The 21,046-nt window shown below is 41.5% G+C and overlaps 2 protein-coding genes across 4 annotated transcripts; one reads left to right on the top strand and one right to left on the bottom strand.

Annotated features, from left to right (window-relative positions):
- Nucleotides 1–474: 474 nt before the first annotated feature.
- ccndbp1 (cyclin D-type binding-protein 1) lies at nt 475–9,395 on the bottom strand. 2 transcript variants are annotated; one of them, XM_030779984.1, is made up of 11 exons: nt 9,264–9,395; nt 8,476–8,535; nt 8,291–8,397; nt 7,985–8,066; nt 7,764–7,860; nt 6,709–6,782; nt 5,765–5,841; nt 4,481–4,734; nt 2,465–2,525; nt 1,420–1,466; nt 475–1,134 (listed from the first exon to the last, which is right to left on the bottom strand). In XM_030779984.1, the coding sequence occupies exons 1-11, from the start codon at nt 9,349–9,351 to the stop codon at nt 1,038–1,040; spliced, it is 1,044 nt and encodes a 347-aa protein (XP_030635844.1). In that variant the 5' UTR covers nt 9,352–9,395; the 3' UTR covers nt 475–1,037. The 2 variants fall into 2 exon arrangements, with proteins under 2 accessions (XP_030635844.1, XP_030635845.1); XM_030779985.1 differs by having other exon boundaries at nt 8,291–8,370.
- A 4,517-nt stretch (nt 9,396–13,912) lies between these two features.
- On the top strand, nt 13,913–18,489 carry pck1 (phosphoenolpyruvate carboxykinase 1 (soluble)). Of its 2 annotated transcripts, none has more exons than XM_030780728.1 (10): nt 13,913–14,005; nt 14,294–14,528; nt 14,761–14,945; nt 15,185–15,388; nt 15,545–15,732; nt 16,024–16,186; nt 16,476–16,700; nt 16,871–17,002; nt 17,236–17,331; nt 17,455–18,489. In XM_030780728.1, exons 2-10 carry the CDS (start codon nt 14,305–14,307, stop codon nt 17,910–17,912), a joined length of 1,875 nt encoding a protein of 624 aa, XP_030636588.1. In that variant the 5' UTR covers nt 13,913–14,005; nt 14,294–14,304; the 3' UTR covers nt 17,913–18,489. The 2 variants fall into 2 exon arrangements, with proteins under 2 accessions (XP_030636588.1, XP_030636589.1); XM_030780729.1 differs by having other exon boundaries at nt 13,924–13,999.
- The last annotated feature ends 2,557 nt before the right edge of the window (nt 18,490–21,046 follow it).

The following is a 21,046-nucleotide window of genomic DNA, read 5'->3' as shown; positions in this document are numbered from 1 at the left end:
GTCCATCACAGGGCAGACACACAGACAAACACACACACACACATTCACATCTAGGGGCATTTTAGTGTCTCCAGTTTGCCTAACCCGCATGTCTTTGGACTGTGGGAGGAGACCGGAGCTCCCGGAGGAAACCCTGACAAACACGGGGAGAGCATACAAACTCCACACAGAAAGGACCCTGGCCACACGGCTGGGAATCAAACCCGAGGCGACTGTGAGGTGACAGCCCTACCCCCGGTGCAGAACAGAAAATTAATTATTATGTAATAAGATTAAACAGCACAATGTGTTTGTGTTTGAGGTGTCAAAAGAGCCTTACCCTTCAGTTCACTCCATGAAAAAAGTCAGATTTTGACATTCAAATGTTCAATGATGTGAAAGTTGTCCGTGTTTCAGTTAACACAGGGATCTTAATTATGAATTTATGAACAGAAAATGGAGGCAGGTGTGGGCTCAAATATTTATTTATTTAAGTACATATCCTCACAAAAAGCCTTTTGTATGAGAAAATGTATCTTTCCCTCTACTGAAAGAAAGTTCATTTTTCTCTGTCTTGTACTCTTTTCACTCACACCCTTCACACTGACACTCAGAGAGGGATGTTGACTGACTGTTATATGAATGGTATGACGTGCGTGAATGGTTTTAGTGTGTATGATGGCAGTAAGAAAAATAAAAAGCACATCAAGACACTGGAAATGAGAAAAAAGTTAAAACTGCAGAGAAAAACGTCAAACCAGTCATTGTGACAAAAAACAAAACGCTGTGTTACAGATTTTATATTAGTATTCCCATAGTTTTATGAGGCCTGCATTTTTGAAAATTACATGTTTGCAATTTCGCAAATGTTTGGCTTGCAGTAACTCACTTTGTACTGTCAGTCAGGGAGCTGTCAAGGAGGGTGTGAGAAGCTTGAGAGGAATGGCAGAATGCGCGCACACACACACACACACACACACACACAATTACACAACACCTCTGTGAGGTCACTGCAGTTCACTTCACAGTGGAGGTTCTTGTCTTTCTCATGAGGGGCTCTAAATCAGAGATTTGATCTTTTCCAGGTTGTGATCGAGAGCACCCTCTAGAAACTGTACCCAGTTCAGGTCTGCTTCCAAGCACACATGACAACCCCTGAAAACAATACAGACAAAAAAACTCATACTGGTCCCCTCCAGGCATCTACACACACACACACACACATATATATACACACATATACACACACAAGCACACACGCACACACACAACGCAACAGAACCTTCTGGATCTTCAAGAGCACTGATTAGTCATAACTGCTGCCGCCACAGGGGCTTGTATGGGCAGATAGTTCCTCGACAGTTAATATTCACTCTTTCAGCGGGAACGTAACACTCCCTTCTTGACAGGCAGAGCATAAAAACAGGGAGTCACTCTCACCTGATGACTCCCAGGATCCTTTTCATCTCCAACGTAAGCCTACACGCCTAGGATGACAACAGAAAAAAAAATCACTGAGTGGTTTCCAGGTTCAGACATGCTCGATGAGGACTTAGCAGAAAAAAACACTGCATAAAGACTAAAAAAAAATCTGTGGTCTAAAATAATAATAATTTGTCTCACTTCTGTAAAGTCATATATCGAGAGAAGTCCTGTGATTCATTCAAGAGCTCGAAACCCTTGCTGAAGTTTGTTATGTTTCTATTTACATTTGATTAACTCGCTTTAACTGTGTGTAAATGTATATAACACATCTGTCAGGGGCGGCTAGTACCCCAACTACAATGACAGCAATTGACTTAACATTTCATTAAACATCAATTCACTTTTCAAAGAAAAAGAGATTAACATGTTAAATTTTTATTATAGTGGTATTTTAAAATTGACATTATTAATGCCACTTTACAGAAGACATGATCTAAATCCACATACGACAATCCAATTTGGCAGTTACTGATTGAACTATTCACTTCCTTGACTAAGTTACCCACCTTGGTAAATATGACCAAAGAACTGTATAACGTGAAAAAAATACAACTACAATTTTCAGCCCACAGATGCTTTGATTAAAAGGTATAATTTTTGTTTCTCTAGAAAAACACGTTCATGTTATGATTTGTAAAATTCGCTGGCATGCTACTTCTGGCAGCTCATTTCAGTCTTTCATGGCTTGACAGGTTAACACACATTTAGCAGCTTGATCTTCACAGTGACCCAATGTAGGAGGGAAGAGAGCTTTAAGAAGTCATATCTTTTTCACCACACTGAAATCAATGGCCACAACTAAACATTTCTAAGTAAACTAAAGATAGCTCTCTCAGATCGTCGACGAGAGAGTTTAGAAACACACAATATTCATACTCAGCTTTGGAATTATTCGTGTTGGTCTTTGAAAGCTATAAAACACTGTGGGGGGGTCTAAACACATAAAAAGTTTCATGTCTACAGCAATTGGATTCCTGGTGTTAGAATTCAGAAGGCTTACATTCTGCTCCACTGTACTGTAGTCTACAGGTGGGTAGAGTGTGAGAGCCAGATCATCAACACTGCAGAAGGACACAAACACAATTACTTTAAATCAGCCCATTGTTTCACATTAACAATCATTTGTCCATAGCTATCAAAACTCCTGGTTAAAATAATCATACCATTTACTGCCAACTTACCTGAACCCAAACAGCGTGAAAAATCTTTGGTGAATGTTACAGCTGGATGCTCTCAGACAATGTTAGGAATTACATCTTAGTGTGAAGGTAATAACAGACTCAAATGAACTGTGCTTTTGACTTTCACTCAGTGAATCTGTAGAATAATACTGGCTCCAATCCAGAGACTTACATATCCACATATTAATCCATACATCAACCGCTGGGTGAGCACAGAACTGCAAATAAACCTCTCTATTTAAAATAACTGTATCATTTATTTTTTGTACTGCCTATAGATGTTGTCTGAGGTCATGTCTGCTTGTGACACACACACACACACACGTACACGTACACGTACACGTGCAAAGAAAGGAGAAAGGAGAAAGTTCCGTGATGTTCATGATATGACACCTGAAGCTTGTAGATAGCAGAGGTGTGGCAGAGATACAATAATGATAAAAATGTCACTATTGGTGTCAGCCAAGGTGTGAGGAGGGTGTGACTCTGTTCATGGGCAGTTCATCAGACATTGATCAGATTCCTGGGTTATCAACACCACATTATCAGGCTTATCATTACACTCAACATATCAAATCAAAAGCCACGAGCTACCCTGCATTGGCCTTGAACTGGGTCACTGGCACACAACAACACACAAGATAGCACGCGCACAGGCTGATGAGGAGGGGGGGAGGCAGAGTGAAAAAGCTTGTATCTAATTAACATTACTGACTAACAAACATTTTGTGGCCTGTAGCTTGTGATGCCATGGCCCAGAACAGAGAAAAATGACTGACACAGAGGAGAGAGCATTTATGCCTCCTGTCAGAATGGTTTGGAATTACATCTGACTGGGAATGGTTAGGAATTATGTCTGACTAGGAATGGTTTGAAGTATGCGTATTCCAGTTATGAAAAACTTCAGAGCTTAAAAGAAGAATAAATCAATACTATATCTTCATGGCAAACCATTTTTCCAAAATTCAACATGAAAATATTTAAGGTTTGATCTCAAGGCTTTATATCCTACATCATAACAAAACAAAAAACAAAAAACAACAGTGTGTCATGGTTAAAAAAAGTTGTTGAAGTGTCCAGTTTTTAACCAGACTTCGCTCGTATACTCTCTCTCATGTGTCGGGTCCAGTCTGCCGGGTTCACAGAAATACCACTCGTCTGTGAACCACTGCACAGGCGCGACTGCGCAGACAACACAACGCAGATGACACCACACCGGAAACACCACTCATGTCTATGCAAGTCATGCTGGACATGTGGAGTACGGTAATTCACCATTGCAGAGTACTGGAGTATGCTGCACTAATAAAGATGAGTTTCAGGCTACCTTAAAAAAGAACTGAGACAAAGTACATTTTTCATGAAAACTGAAAAGTCTACAATCCATTAGATTTTTACAAAGACTTCACATTCAATGTGAAAATTACGATCACCTAGCCCACAGAATAAGGCCAAAGTCAGAAGAGAAGTTTGATTGGTTTGCGACAGCCAAGTGACTTCAAACTTACATTTTTTGTACAGAATGTCTAAACATCTGTAAATCTTAAGCTAAAAAAGGAAACCTGCGTAAGTGCTATGAGCATGAATTAAAGTTCATTAGGATTCAAAAATTGGTGGTACTGCTAGAGAGACAGCTATACTGACAACAGAATCTGTCAGTGGAATGAAACAGTTTGCCATGCAGAGGAAGAGGAAGAAGAGGAAGAAGAAAGGGAAAAACTGGCGGGCTTGGTCTCTCAATGATAAACATGTAAACAGAGAACACACAAAAGGCATGGGACTGAAATATGAGAGAGGCAAACATTTGTAAAAATTTACTGATAAACTTCTCTGACCTTGGGCTTATTTCGTGTGCAGCATCAGCAAGGTCATCCAGCTGAGCAATGTTTTCCTCTGTGTCTAAATTCCCATTGGTCCGCACGGCTGCCGAGAGTTTCCTTAGACAGGCAGCGGATGCTTTCATCAGGCCACGGCAGTAACCAATGAGCTGCCGGTCTAACTCAGACCAGTGCGTGTCCTGGTTTCCACGGGCGTCCAAGTCCTCCACATCCAGGATATCGCCAAACGGATCCTGGCTCTCGGCAAGAGCCTGCAAGACACAGAGGTCGGTACATCAAAACTTACTTATCAGAGCCTATAGATCACAGCCTGTGGAAACAGTGGTGCAATACACACTTATTTTTTTCTCTGTCAAGTGCTAAGTGTGGTACTTGTGAATGATGATGTTGTACGTGTTTGTCAGTCTGTCTCACCTGCTCAAGTCTACAAATCTATTAAAAATAATAAGTCTATTCATTCTCTTAATCACTGCTAAGGTTAAACAACACACCAATGCTAACAAGAAATTAAATAACATTTAACAAATGTATTATAAACACGTATGGCCCATGCTGTTATACCACAGGGAAACAGCCATCACCAACACCACAGCATCTCACACAACCGATACAGGGCGACAGTCTTCAATCAGACTCACCCTTTAGCCTCTCTTTTCTCTCACACACCGTCAGTTATTACACATCAACATCCAGAGGCCATGAACAGAAAACAAGCACAGACAATCACAAAAGAAGCACAAAATTTTGTCTCCAGATAAGGGCTAAAGTGAAGGAAGGACTGGATGGATGTGAAGCGTGCTGAGGGCAGGTGCTTCCATGAGGTGCAGATACGTAACTAAGTTCCCACTGTGTGTAAAACGATGAGGAGAACCTATGACCTGTTACATTTACCATGCAGCTAAAGGAGGGAGACCTCACTCACTTAACCAGAAGGCGAAACATTTCTAAACAGACAGGAGTCACCTAGGCTGACAGTGCCTCCACCCAGAGGGCATGGCTGATTTAAAGAGTATGAAAAGAATGTCAGTCAAATGCCAGTAACTACATCTCAACCCAACTGTTCACCTGTGGGAAAATCTGAGGACAGCAATTTTCTCCACCATCAGTAACGGTATGACATGACGGTATGGAGGAGAGCTCCTGACTCTTGTGTTAGTACAGTGTGAGACACTGAAGCTGTTTCTGGATGCTTGTGTTGGACCAGTGTCCTATCAACTGCCTTTATGTTGTTGCTCCCTTTATTTTGGCAGTTATCTGTACATACATATTATGTAAATTCACCTGTTCAATCTCCTCTATGGCATCCTTCACCATTCCAGAGCAGGAAGCCAACACTCCCAGCACCGCAGCCTTGTTATCTGTGAAAAAAACAAACAAACACCAAATCACACACTGGGTCAGTGACAGGAAGAGACTGAGCATGGCTCAATCTGTTGCCAAAGTATACACAACACTTGAGTGCAAGTTAAGGAACAGGCTTAACAAAAACATTTCAGAGGCCTTGAACATACAAAGCCAGTTCTTATGAAAGAAATCAAACCTGACTCTGTGTACTGGCATTCACACCGTGCAAATAGATAAGAGAAGTCTTGAGAAAAGGAAAAGCTGATTAAAGAGAATAAGACAGGATCTACTAATCAGTTCCTTCACAAGTCTATGTCAAATGTGTGGTATACTGCAAGTTTCTTTATTGCTTCACAAATAAATAAATCAAGAAAAATACATACCTTAAGCCTATGTAAGCATTTTTCAATGAAACTCAAACTAAGCAACATTCTCAATGAAGTTCATAGTCAAAAAACAAACAGAAAGAATGAGGGAGAAAGTGCATGTGAGGATGGAAGGCGTCAGGTGAGGCATCAGTGATTCAATCTACAGATTGAATCAGGGTTGCATTATCAGGGTTGCATTATCACTCTGAACATTTCAGTGTGTCTCTTTATAAACCACACATGCCCATCAAAGTTCAGGCATCATGCATTTGATAGAAATCATCTCGCACACATGCAGTACTTCCGGCTCAGCTTCCAATGCAAGAACATTCCATGGTCTAATTTCCAACAAGCTCCACAGGTTATGTGTTTTCTGATTCAAAACAAGTTGTTTTCATCTGTGACTACAAGTAACAGGAGTGGGTTATGGGGAGAGGGATGGACACTGACAGTACAGTTGAATGTGAAAATGAATGTGCGGCGAACAAACTTCATGCTGAAACCCCAGCATACCTCTGGGTAGATGGCTGAACTGGTCACAGGATGCCCACACTCCTCCAGTGGAGGTCAGCTGCTCCTGGGACAAACTGGGGGAAGGAGAGATAGACACATATTCTAAGAAGAATTTGTTCCAACCCCCTTAACTAAGTATTCAAAGGGTGCTCAAGATTCAGCCCGTACCGAGGCACTTCTTACCCCTTAGAAGACCACAGAACACAGGCTTCACTGTTTCTAGTTGTTGCAAATTGCAGTTGTGTAATTGGGCCTTAAGTTAACCATTCACGTTTGAGAAAAAAAACGTGGCAAATGTAACAGGGATCCTAACTCTTCCATTTGACACTTTCCCCTTTCAGTGCTCAGTTCAAGTGTCCCACCACTGGGTTTTAAGACCACACACTTCCTTTAAGGAAGTTATGGAACCTTCCCACAATGCACTTTCCCAGTTCATTACAATTCTCAAGTGGTAGGATAACAGAACAGTATATTTGACAAGTTAGGCCCTGTTTACACCTTGCATTAAGATCCGATTTTGGTGATCCAATCACAAGCGGACAGCTCTAAGTACGTCCATTTACACATGGCTTTAGAATCTGTGTCTCAAGTGACCACTTGAAATCAGATCTAACTTCCCTGCACTATATGCAAATAAGCACGTAAATCACGTGAAACTTTATTGTTTTGAATCGACAGGAGGCATCAATGCACTTCCCGTGCCTAGTCTGTCGGAAATTAAAAGAAGAAGAATAAGAAGAAATTAAAAAAATATCCACTTTGCCTGTTGTCATACAGGCCATGTGTACGTCAGACAGGCCATGTGTATGTCAGACAGGCCATGTGCACGTCAGACAGGCCATGTGCACGTCAGACAGGCCACGTGTACGTCAGACAGGGCATGTGTAGGACAGATGGGGAGTGTGTAAGTTCACTACATCTCAGTCCCATGGGATAAGGTGTGGATTTTATTGGATGTGGTGTGAAGGGTGTTACTTCTGCGAATTTTGATTGGATGTGATATGACCAGTGTTACCTCTGTGAATTTTGATTGGATGTGGTGTGAAGGGTGTTACCTCTGTAAGGGAGAAGTAAGTAGGATCTCTACCAGCTGAACAACACCTTCCAGCACGTCTGCTGTGCCATCTCTCACCAGTTTACGCAAAGTAATGCCTGCAAAACACAAGGGACATATAACAACTATTTACAAAATACTGCTTCTGAATGATGGCATTTATTTATTAATACACAGTATACAATAAAAAAATGAATTCGTAAAATGTTTCATAGGGCTCACCTTGGCTCTTGGGCAACCAATAATATATTGTGGACAATGTCAATACAGCCTTCTGAATGGATTCTGCTAGCTTTTCACAATCCTTCAAATGGAAGAGAAAACTTTATTATTTTAATACTCCCAGCACTGAGCATATGGACTCACACACATGTTTGGCCCAATTCTGGTGACAATGTGACTCTGACTCTATGCCAGCACACCTTCCCTGTATGCCACAACTTAACATGACAGAACCCTAAAATGTCTAAATGGACTGAGGTGACTGTCATGCCGGAGCTGAGTGGGTCAGATTAACTGGGACCTCACATCATGTGAAGGAAGAGGTGGTTTGGAGAAGGCCAGGCTGAGTTTGGTAGCTTCCTGTGAGGTGACCTTCACTGCTTGATCTGTTAGAATGAGAAGATAAGAGTGACCTATGGCACACGTGTCACACTAAAGTGAGGAAATATTAGACTTCTTGTTCAATGAGATGAAAAATTAAAATAGTCTACTCAGTGTGTCCCAGAAAGTAGACAAGTCAAAGTCCCCTGCAGATGCATTTGATTCACCATCTGTGGAAACACACATATTCAACAAATCAGTCTATTAATTTTGCGGGTTTTGTCGCTTGAGATGTATTGCTGTACTCTGGCGACATGCAGTGATCAAACACAAGTATAACTGTTCAGAGGTGGTGTCTGTGTTCTCCATCTAAATGGATTCAACTTCTAAATTAAACCTTTAAAGCCTCTTACATGCATTTCGTGCAAAGCTATACAATATAATGTGTTGTTCTACTATCTGCAGAAACAACGTCATGTTTCTTATGCTCTTATCTGCTGTAACTAATCAAGCAGAATACTAAGCTACATCACATCGCCAATAATAACAGTTAATTATTCAGCTGTCATTACCCTAAGCACAACTCCGGACCATTTAATGAGCCATTTAAAATCTTGTTATCTGTTACATACACTCTAACATGGAATGCACTCATCCCTGAGAATAGAAACCAAATTAAACCTCAGTTTAGTGTAATGCAAAGCTAACCAGTGCAATTCCCTGTTAACACTGTCAAGTTAGCTTCACGCAGTTATCCATTTACACGGATATTCAAAAATTTGCTGTTAATACTGTGTTCGGCTGAGCATACTTGGACAATTACTGAACAAAAATTACACACAAGCAATTCAGAAAACAACATTAGCCAACACAGTAGCGCTATCCTTCTGTGCGGGCCTATGGATTGTCAGCTGTTCTTCCTGGTAACCGCACTATGCCGTCGCGGACAAACTCTTACCTTTCACTCGGTCTCGGATACACTTGACCGAGTTACAGAGATTCCGTAACGGGACCAAAACATCTGAATTGGAATTGTCAACACTCATTTCACCTTTCAGTCACATGGAATCACACCCTCAAAATCATCACCCGGAACTGAAACACTCCGACCTGTGTATTTCAGATCTCGGCGGAACGTAATGAAGGTGACACGTGGTTTTCAGACTCCACCTAGGAGTAAACAGTAGTATCTCATCATTGAAGTAGTAAAGTCCGTTACAGCCATTTATTTGCGCAAAGGTTTATGTAAACTGTTTCTTGGAGAAATTTGTATTCAGAGTTTACTTATATGTTACATAGTTGACATCAGCTTACACGCCAAAGAGGTGAACGCGTACATTTTATACGATCCATAGAGATTTTACTATATTAAACACGAGATGGCGCCCGAGAATATAGAATGTTTTCTGTGACACGTTTATGTGTAGTAGTTCAGATGGATGACCTTTCACGTTTCTCACAATATATGACTCCTGTCTATCTTGTATTCTGTAAGGAAGAGGCCTATTTAACCTCCTTCTCCTAAAAACTGTCAGTCACAAATGGCAGTTTATCTAGACTTATGACCATATTTTTCTTTCTACACTTCATGCTCATACATGCTGCCCGCAGACAATATGAACATTATGAATAAGGTAATTACAGCATAAGGGCAAAAGGGGAATAAAACTATGTATTCATGATGTAAATCTCTCTCTCTCTCTCTCTCTTTCTCTCTCTCTCTCTCTCTCTCTCTTTCTCTCTCTCTCTCTTTCTCTCTCTCTCTCTCTCTCTCTTTCTCTCTCTCTCTCTCGCTCTCTCTCTCACTCTCTCTCTCTCTCTCTCTCTTCTCACTCTCTCTCTCTCTCTCTTTCTCTCTCTCTCTCTTTCTCTCACTCTCACTCTCTCTCTCTCTCTCTCTCTCTTTCTCTCGCTCTCTCTCTCTTTCTCTCTCTCTCTCTCTCTCTCTCACTCTCTCTCTCTCTCTCTCTCTCTCTTCTCACTCTCTCTCTCTCTCTCTCTCGCTCTCTCTCTCTTTCTCTCTCTCTCTCTCGCTCTCTCTCTCTTTCTCTCTCTCTCTCTCTCTCTCTCTCTCTCACTCTCTCTCTCTCTTCTCACTCTCTCTCTCTCTTTCTCTCTCTCTCTCTCTCTCTTTCTCTGCCCCCCCCTCTCTTTAATGTTATGGTGTAATGCTGTAAGATGTGTCACTAGCCAATTATTAAGCATGATCAATATTACACAATTCATTGGCTTTAACCATTGAAGATGATGTAAGGCCAGGAAGTTGATTTAAAATATTGGTATGTTCCATAATCATATATTATCATGTTGACACATATACTTATAACGTAGAGAAGCCAAACAGTGTGTTTTCTGTGTAATTTTAATCAGCTCACTTCAGTATCTATCTATCTATCTATCTATCTATCTATCTATCTATCTATCTATCTATCTATCTATCTATCTATCTATCTATCTATCTATCTATCTTTGTGTGTGTGTGTGTGTGTGTGTGTGTGTGTGTGCGTGCGCTCATTATATACACCAATAACTATTGTAAGATATGCTGAAAGTTGCTGTCATTATTGTACCATATTAGCTTTGTTTCCCACACATCTGCTGATGTAACTAATTCTCACATTTCCTCTTTCCACCAAATTCTTTTTCTGCTAACAGAGGGTATGATTATAAACTCACAATATGAATCAGGGCTCTAAAGAACAAACACAGTGAGATGTGTAAGGTCCCCGGGAAATGGTTTAGGAAGCACTGACTGGGACGTGTTGAATTGTGGGTCTATGTCCCGCTGTGTGCATACAGCCTTTATCTCTTTGTCTCCTCCTCCAAGTAAGTTTTTCTCCTCCCCTTGCATTTGTTTTTCTGCAACGTGCAGCATGTGGTAAGACTCCTGTTCCTCACAGCTACACAAATAATGCTGTAAATGAATTACAGTGTGAAAAAACAAAAACACAAAAACAGCCTCTCTGGTACGTGACAATAACAGATGGGAGACAATACGTTTTGCCAGAGAATAGAGAGCTTATCAGTACAATGTTTAATGTCTCTGTCAGGCATAACTGAGAAGATTCATAAACAATTGATTGGTTATCTGTTCTATGATTTCACTGCTGTCCACTGTCCACTGTACAGTATGTTCAGCAGAAAATGTTCTACCAGACAGTGAGAAATGGCAATGCACAGCAGAAAAAAATGTTAACAAGGTTTTAAACACAGTTTAACAAACTGTATTGCCTTATATACCAAATGGGAACATTTCACGAATCATCTTTACATTTTTCTCCTGGAGGCTGGTGCAGTGCTGAGTTGACTGCCAAACACAATCTAAGTGTTCATAAATCTAAAATCTGCAATCAGGCTAATTTTTCTTCACAACATTTTTTGCAGGACATTAAGCTACCCAAGACATAAATTAATGGTCAACTGACCGTCAGTGTCAGCCATCCACTGACTGTCACTGATAAAATGCACTACACAGGTAAACTGTATGAACTGTGAGCAGGATCAGGATGCAAAGTGTCTGTCTAGGCACAGATTGTATGTGTTTGTCCATTTGTCTCACCACTGCTTGGAGTACAGACTTTTTTTCACACCATGTGATTAAAGAGACCATTTTATCAAGACATGCTCATATTAACTCATCCTCTAAACCTGCCAACTAGGTCATATACCAGTCTAAAACATAGACTGTCTAACTTGATCAGATACCAGTGTAAAGCAGAGGTTGTCTGGTGGTATCACTGACATAACTGACATAATTTATAATCAAATGTATATTTGGTATCCGAAAGAATATATGGAGAAAGCTGAAATGATAAACTTGAGATGCTATGTGCCTGGGCGCTCACTCTGTATAATCAGAATAATCTTTGACAGATTGCTCAAAAGGTTTTTTTCACTGCACAATCAACAACTGACAGTCAGAAATTGAAAAGCAGTCATTGAAAGTGCAGACTGGAACACTACATGAGAAAATTTAAAGTGCTCTGCAGCCACATTTCATGGTTTATTCCTACATAACTTCAGGTACTTCTGGCTTCTTGATGTTACAGTAAAAAGCCAACAATAAAATAGATCATGTAGACATTTTATTCAAAGTTATCTGGTTCTTTTTGCATGGCTCAGCATGCCTTGGACCAGTATAAATGAAACCAGAATGTACTGCACAACCTGGAGAAGACATAAAACAACACAGAAATGACATCCGCTGTTCTCTGGTCTTCACAAACAAATTCAAACCCATCACCGTTTTGTGTGGTTACTTATCAGCTATTGTTGAGCAACACAGTCATGTAACCTATCCTGTTGTCTTATTATCTATTTTTATGAACTCTCTGTAGCTTGTGAATGTGCACGCATACTGTTCTTAGATAACGTGACATGCCTCTTCTGTGTGCCCACTTCTGCCTCTGTAAGACCATCAGCTATATCCTGTTTTCTTGTTTTCACCTCTTTTGGCATCCATTTGTCTTTATTATAAAAATTGTACATTCAGTTACACTGGTTAATGTGTATTACACATCCAAGCTCTGAATACAAACTTCATCACTCTCTCCAAACACATTCATGTCCCACATATACCTGAAATTAAACATGATGTTTTATCTCTCGGTAAAGCTCAGCTTGCCTTCTTCTAAATTATCTGCAGAAAGAGGCAATTCAATTTTAAAATATTACAGTTTTTACGTTGTAAAAAATAAAATGTTTAGGGGGGAAAAAACACGATCTACAAAATCTGCATGCAGCACACTGGGCTGCATTAACTGATCATCCCGATATAATTCTAATTTAAATCATTCCATTTCTTTATGAGTTTACTATAAAGATGGGCTTTTGCAGATTATACTGATCGTCATTTAAGGTTTATTCATCAACAACCAGATACACGAGATATAGTGTAGATAGAACCATCATATTCTGTTTTAACTGCGCGTTGTTACTATAAAGATGTTTTCGAGCATATGCACGTGCCTATGCTCGCTTCGATTTGACTCTACACATGCTGGACAAAAATGCTGAAAGGGGACTTAACCTGCTATATCTCTTTTCCCAATCAGTTCGCTTTTATCTGACATGTCTTCAGGATACAGGAATATGGATCTCGAAATTCCTGTTTGCCCTGAACGACCTGACGCTAGTATTCCAGAATCAGCCGGAATATTTAGTTACAATGAAATAGTCAGCAGAAATGTGCCTTGACCCCGCCACACGCGTGTAAGGCGAGCCTCCAGCAGATTGACCAATCGCGGCCGCCACTTTGTGAACAACACGTCATCTGGTCGTGCGTCGAGTAAAACTGTTGCCTCATATGTTATGTAGGTCAAAGTTTAACCCTTGATCGTGGGCTTGCGGCTTTGTGCGTCCAGTGAGTTCACTTCTATCAAGTATTTTGCCTCTTCAAAGAACAAAATGCTCGGTAGAATGATTAACAGAGCCAATTACGTCTTTTCCAAGGCTTAATGATTGACGGGCATCTTTTTACGTCTTATGTCGACGTTTATGCAAATATTCAAGTCGAGCCCACTTTGTCAGCCTTGCCCCCCCCCCCCCCCCCCCACTCCCCCGCTCAAGATTTGACACGGTATAAAAAGACACTCTTTACCTACAGCAAGACCAAAGATTCAAGAAACCAACTTACTCCTAAACCAACTACCTCTACCTTGAAATCAAGTGGATGCAGACGCTGTCCTTTTAAGGGTAAAGGTGGGTTATTTTAAGATTCAGGGATTACAGAAAGCAAAAATGTGCCATTCAGATTTTCTCTCTGTTTTCTGTGTGGAGCAGTGACTTCTTCATAACATTAGTGATTGACGGGTAGCAAAGTATGATTTGAGTGCCTGTGTGTGTGAGAGAGAGAGAGAAAGAGACAGAGTCGAATTGTTAAACTGATAGATTTTTAGAAACAAATGTCAAATGTCATAGCATATCATCAACAGGACTCCAATCTTGCACTAACCTATTCCTTCACTTCTCTTAACCTCTGACTCACAGAGAACAGAACCATGCCTCCCCAGTTACAGTCCCAGAACCAGGCTGGTCTCCGCGTGCTGCAGGGAGACCTGGGCGCCCTTAGCCCCGCCCTCCGCGAGTTCATTGAGAGCAGCGCTAACCTGTGTCAGCCAGACACGCTGCACATCTGCGATGGCTCTGATGAGGAGAACAACGCCATACTGGCCCATCTGCAGGAGTTAGGCATGATCAAGAAGTTGACCAAATATGAAAACTGGTATGACTAATTTTTAACAGACAGATAGGAGAAGATGTACCGAGAAAAATTGAGAGTGGAGATTGATAGCAATTCAGTTAGCCTGAAATAAATCTGGGTACAGTCATATATGTATGCTGTTCCTATAGAAACATAATCAATGGCATCATATACACAAATCCAGTAAGTGTAAGAGTTTGTAAGAGTTTGTAAGATTGTTTCAGTGTACTGACTGTCGGACTCTTCTTCACAGCTGGTTGGCACGCACAGACCCGCGGGACGTGGCCCGTGTGGAGAGTAAGACTGTGATAGTGACACAGGAACAGCGCGACACTGTTCCCAGCCCTCGTGGTGGAGGGGTGAGCCAGTTGGGACGCTGGATGTCCCAGGAGGAGTTTGACAAAGCTGTGAACCAGCGCTTCCCTGGCTGCATGAAAGGTCAAATATCACACTATCCTGGATTAATCTTAATTATAGTGGATTATTTATACTGTTCTGAATCTTAATCTAATCAGCTAAGAATTATTGTTATTCTGAGCAATAAAACATGAGACTTGGGAGTTTCTGATAAACTTTTTTCCCAGTTGAGCTTTGAATCGGTTCAATACTCAAGCAGATTTCATGCATTAAAAACATCCACTGACTGGACTTGGGTGGAACCATGTTTTGTTTTGCAGGTCGCACCATGTATGTGATTCCATTCAGCATGGGTCCAGTAGGCTCTCCTCTGTCTAAGATCGGTGTAGAGTTGACTGACTCTCCGTACGTGGTGGCCAGCATGAGAGTGATGACCCGCATGGGCAAGGCCGTTCTGAACGCCCTGGGCAGCGGAGAGTTTGTCCGATGCCTTCACTCTGTTGGATGCCCTCTCCCTCTTAAGAGTAAGTCACACAGCAACAGCAATGTCCACAAACTAGACACAGATCCAGTTACTCTACCACAGACTAGCATATGACTGATATATCACATACTATCTTCTCTAAAAAATGAAAATGAATTCTTTCCCTCTTACTCTCTCTCTCTCTCTGTCGTTTCAGAGCCCCTGGTTAATAACTGGCCATGTAATCCTGACCTGACGCTCATAGCTCATATTCCGGAGCGCAGGCAGATTGTGTCCTTTGGCAGTGGCTATGGTGGAAACTCTCTGTTGGGAAAGAAGTGCTTTGCTCTCCGTATAGCCTCTCGCATTGCTAAGGAGGAGGGCTGGCTGGCTGAGCACATGCTGGTGAGGACAGAGTTTCACACAGTATCACAGAGTTGTGAAAAAAGTAATGAAGAAACATGTTTAACTGGACAGTTCAGCCCAGAGAGAGGATGGCACACCTGAAGGAAACCTAATGCTGAAAGAAACAGACTATTTCAAACATACCTTTTAAAAAAGGAGACACTACTGCAAAGAGACAGTTGACATGGTGTTGTTCTATAAACCATGGCAAGTGTCTGGGTTTACAAGCCTTTTGATGAGTCAGTGTAACTCTTTAAAAGTGAATTTATTGGCCTCTCTGTCTGTGCTCAGATCCTGGGCGTCACAAACCCTGCAGGCCAGAAGAAGTACATGGCCGCTGCATTCCCCAGCGCCTGTGGCAAGACCAACCTGGCCATGCTGTGTCCCACGCTGCCTGGCTGGAAGGTGGAGTGTGTTGGCGACGATATTGCCTGGATGAAGTTTGATGAAGAAGGTTAGTAACATGTCTCTCATGCTGAAAAGCAGAGCTCTGATTTGAATATGTCTTGGATTTGTCTATAGAGGAGAACAGTCTTAGTCTTGCTTGATTCACTGGTGCATCTTACTTCTTTATTCACAGAATAACCACTAGTAACCACCGAGTGATCAGAATTGCCCATGCCAAGTTTACAAAAAAAAAGTTACTGATGAGAAATATTTGCACCAGTACAGAGTTTACAGTACAGAGAAAACAGCTCTGTTCAACAAACTGAATGTAACATATTTTTAAATGTGTTCTTTAGGTAATCTGAGAGCCATAAATCCAGAAAATGGCTTTTTTGGTGTAGCTCCAGGGACATCTGCTAAGACCAACCCCAACGCCATGGAAACCATCTGCAGAAACACGATTTTTACCAACGTGGCCGAGTCAAGTGATGGTGGAGTGTACTGGGAGGGTATGGACGTTAAACTGCCTGAAGGTGTTACTTTGACCTCCTGGAAGAACAAGCCATGGACACCTGAGGATGGTTAGTCTTAAAGCATGTCTTCTCTTCTCTTCTCTTCTCTTCTCTTCTCTTCTCTTCTCTTCTCTTCTCTTCTCCTCTCTTCTCTTCTCTTCTCTCCATTTTGTCAATTAAATGTGCACTTACATGGAAAAATTAATGGGCTGAATTCATTGAATTTCTCTCAACCCCAGGTGAGCCCAGCGCCCATCCAAACTCTCGCTTCTGTACCCCAGCCAAACAGTGCCCCATCATCGACCCGCTGTGGGAGTCACCCAAGGGTGTTCCTATTGAGGCTATCATTTTTGGAGGAAGGAGACCTCAAGGTAAACGTAATTATTATGATTCAGGGTAAGGTTTATGACCAGCTAGTTATTGGTGTGCAATTTATTTATTAATAACTTATTCTGAGAATGTAAGCTGTATATGGTTTAATGGAACATTAGGAGAGCAGAATGTGTTTGTATTGGGTCCATTTTTGGGGGTACCAAATATACACACACATACACACACTGTGTACTGTGCTGGTTGTAACTAGTCCCTCTCTCATCCTGTCCAGGGGTGCCTCTGATTTATGAGTCTTTCAGCTGGGAACACGGCGTCTTCGTTGGCGCTGCCATGAGATCTGAGGCTACGGCTGCAGCTGAGCACAAAGGTAAAACTCAGCTCTTGTTCTCTTTGTATTTCAACAAAATTAACAGACCAACAAAATGACAAAACACTTTAAAAACATCATTAAAAAGATTGCTAACTTACATTCTTTCTCCGTCACCACCAGACAAGGTGATCATGCATGACCCGTTTGCCATGAGGCCGTTTTTCGGCTATAACTTTGGCCACTATCTGGCTCACTGGCTCAGCATGGAGCAGAGGCCCAGTGCCAGACTGCCCAAGATTTTTCACGTCAACTGGTTCCGCAAGAGCCAGTCTGGTGGCTTCCTGTGGCCTGGCTATGGAGAGAACATCCGTGTTCTTGACTGGATTTTCCGCAGGCTGAACGGGGAGGCGGGTGCCATGCCATCAGCCGTGGGCTACCTGCCCGCCCTGGGCTCCCTCAACCTGTCAGGTCTGGAGGGCGAAGTGGACCTGGACCAGCTGTTCTCCATTGACAGGGATTTCTGGGAGAAAGAGGTGGAGGATGTGCGTGCATATTTCCACCGTGAAGTGAATGATGATCTGCCCAATGAGATGGAGAGGCAGCTGGAACTGCTGGCTCACAGAGTGAGACAGCTGTGAGAGACAGACAGGGAGAGACACAGATAGAGGGAGAAAATCAGGCATTATACTGTAGCTCGTAGAATGGTTTATGTTGGAAACAAATGTTTTAACTGTTGACTTTATTGTATTACTTAGATTTTTTCACTTACTCTGTAGATGCCAGGATAGTACGCAATAATATTTTATGCAATTTGTTTGAGGTATTTTAGTTTTTAATGAGTGTGACAGAGAATTGAAAATGAATATAGAAATAGAAGAAACCATTACTGAAGTGTGGAACCAGTTCTGGCATTTCTATTATCTGATGTGTGAAAGTGCTTTTAACCTTGGCAAAAGCCTAAGCATTTTGATGTTATGTAACAGTTTAAGTTATTTACGCACAATTTTCCCAACTCCATATTGTCAGTATGGTAGTTCAGGTTGTTAAGTTAAAGAGAAACACTATAGTTTTTTTTCCAATATTCTCCACTTATGTCACCACATGGATGATGTAAGATGTGTTTTTGATGTATTAATTTATTTTTGTATTTCTTTGACTCTTGTTCATGATATGTCTTCAATTTGAGAAGAGATCAATAAATATAATTTAAATATGTGACTTCTGCTGTGAGCTTCTTTTATCAATACCTGTGAGGGAGTGATTCGGATTTCTTCTCATTTTGAAGAAATACTGGTCATTTATTTTATTAATTCTTTTTTGAAACTCTTGGACAAAACTGATATACCAAACCCATGTAAACTCATGGCAGATGTTTAATACTTTAATTAATTTTAATACTTTTTTGATATGTTTTGAACATAACTGATACACCAAACTCATGTCTTTATGGCACCATCTTGCAGTAACAGTAAGTATTACTGTATCATTACTATTAAAGTAACACTTAATTCATCATTTTTACAGTAGTAATTCCTCTCTCCTTCTCTGTTAGCACAGTCACAACATCAATCGTAATTCCTCTCTCCTCTCTCCTGAGTGTAACCATGACCAGTAAAGTCATGTAAAAAATTAAGGTCAGTGGTCAAATCCCCATTTTTTCTGTCTTATTTATGTAAAAACATAAAAAAACTGTGTGAGTAAGGGCTGTTATGATATAACTGAACATTCCCAAAGTCCAAGTGTGAGCCAATAGGCTCTGGCTACAGACACACATTGTATTGAAATGAAACTGACCACAGATTGGGGCAGCAGGGTGGTGCAGTCGGTAGCGCTGTCACCTCACAGCAAGAAGGTCCTAGGTTGAATTCCCAGCCAGATGGCCAGGGTCCTTTCTGTGTGGAGTTTGCATATTCTCCCTGTGTCTTTGTGGGTTTCCTCCCACAGTTAAAAGAATGTAAGTAAGGCGAATTGGATATAGGTGTGAAGGTGTTTGTCTCTCTGTCTGCCCTACAATGGACTGGCAACCTGTCCAGGGTGTTTCCCCGCCTTTTGCCCAATGAATGCTGGGATAGGCTCTAGCACTCCCTGCAACGCTAATTAGGATAAGCCGCTTAGAAAATGAATGAATGACCCCAGATTACACCACTATCCTCTTTATCTTCTCTGTTTCTTTGTAGAGCTCGTATCAGAGCTGTTCAGACGCGTAGTCGTTAGTCTGACTGAAAAGGGAAGGAATGTTACTTGGGATATGCCAAATCAACGTGCTTTAGAACATCAGTAAAATGTTCCTCTAACGACAGCTTTGATAAAGACTGACATGCAGCATGTTGGCTGTGTCTGATCTGTCTGACTTCCTTTGAGCACTTCTGTAGACTCACATTGTCTGTTACTGGCTATCTCATTGTCACAGTGCTGTGATGTTTGTTACTGTCTGTGTCACTGTCACAGTGCTGTGATGTCTGTTACCGACTGTCTCACTATCACAGTGCTCAGATGATGCTTTATACTGACACAGTGCTGGGATGTCTGTAACTGTCTCACTGTCACAGTGCTGCAACGTCTGTTACAGTCTCACTTTCACAGTGCTGAGATGTCTGGTACTGACTGTCTCATTGTCACAGTGCTGCGATGTCTGTTACTGTCTCACTGTCACAGTGTTGTGATGTCTCTTACTGACTGTCTCACTGTCACAATGCTCAGATGTCTCTTACTGACTGTCTCACTGTCACAGTGCTCAGATGATGGTTTATACTGATACAGCGCTGTGATGTCTGTTACTGTCTCACTGTCACAGTGCTGCGATGTCTGTCACTGACTGTCTCACTGTCACAGTGCTCAGATGATGGTTTATACTGATACAGCGCTGTGATGTCTGTTACTGTCTCACTGTCACAGTGCTGTGATGTCTGTTACTGTCTCACTGTCACAGTGCTGCGATGTCTGTCACTGACTGTCTCACTGTCACAGTGCTGCGATGTCTGTTACTGACTGTCTCACTGTCACAATGCTGTGATGTCTGTTACTGTCTCACTGTCACAGTGCTGTGATGTCTGTTACTGTCTCACTGTCACAGTGCTGTGATGTCTGCTACTGACTGTCTCACTGTCACAGCGCTGTGATGTCTGTTACTGTCTCACTGTCACAGTGCTGTGATGTCTGCTACTGACTGTCTCACTGTCACAGTGCTGTGATGATGGTTTATACTGACTGAAGACAGAGGTCGAGTGCTGATACATAACAGACCAAACTGGGCAAAGGAAGAATTTTCTCCAGCTGATAGTCACAGAGAAAGTTTGACAAACACATAACTGGGTAATTGCTACAAAACAATGAAACATTTCAGGGATGATCTCACAGTATCTATAGCCCCCAACCCAATCTCAACCAAAACTTCAGCAGTGAGAAGTCGAACACCTTCCGGTGCATTCCATGAAGGACTGAAACTGTCCTTATGACTTAAAAATATTTGCCTATAGTTTGGGTTTGGTATTTCCATTATAACTCTATTTCAACATGGATTATTTTCACAAAACCTTTTGGTGTTAGAAGGCTGTACTGGGTTAAAATAAAACCTACACATTAAAACTTAAAAAATATGAACCTCTGATACTCTCAAAATTAGGATCCCTCCCTTCGAAATCCCAAAAAGACAGTCACGTTTATTAATGTGCCCTGAATATCAGTTTTGATCTTTTCTCTATCTTCCACAATGAGCTGAATGACCAGTGACATGACAGAGCACCGGGCAAGATTCCAGAGAGTGTATTTGCAT

The sequence above is a fragment of the Chanos chanos genome, chromosome 7 (genome assembly GCF_902362185.1).
Source record: "Chanos chanos chromosome 7, fChaCha1.1, whole genome shotgun sequence".
In the NCBI taxonomy this organism is placed as follows: Eukaryota; Metazoa; Chordata; class Actinopteri; order Gonorynchiformes; family Chanidae; genus Chanos; species Chanos chanos.
Note: the sequence above shows the minus strand (reverse complement) of the source record. Positions and strands in the feature narration are given on the sequence as shown.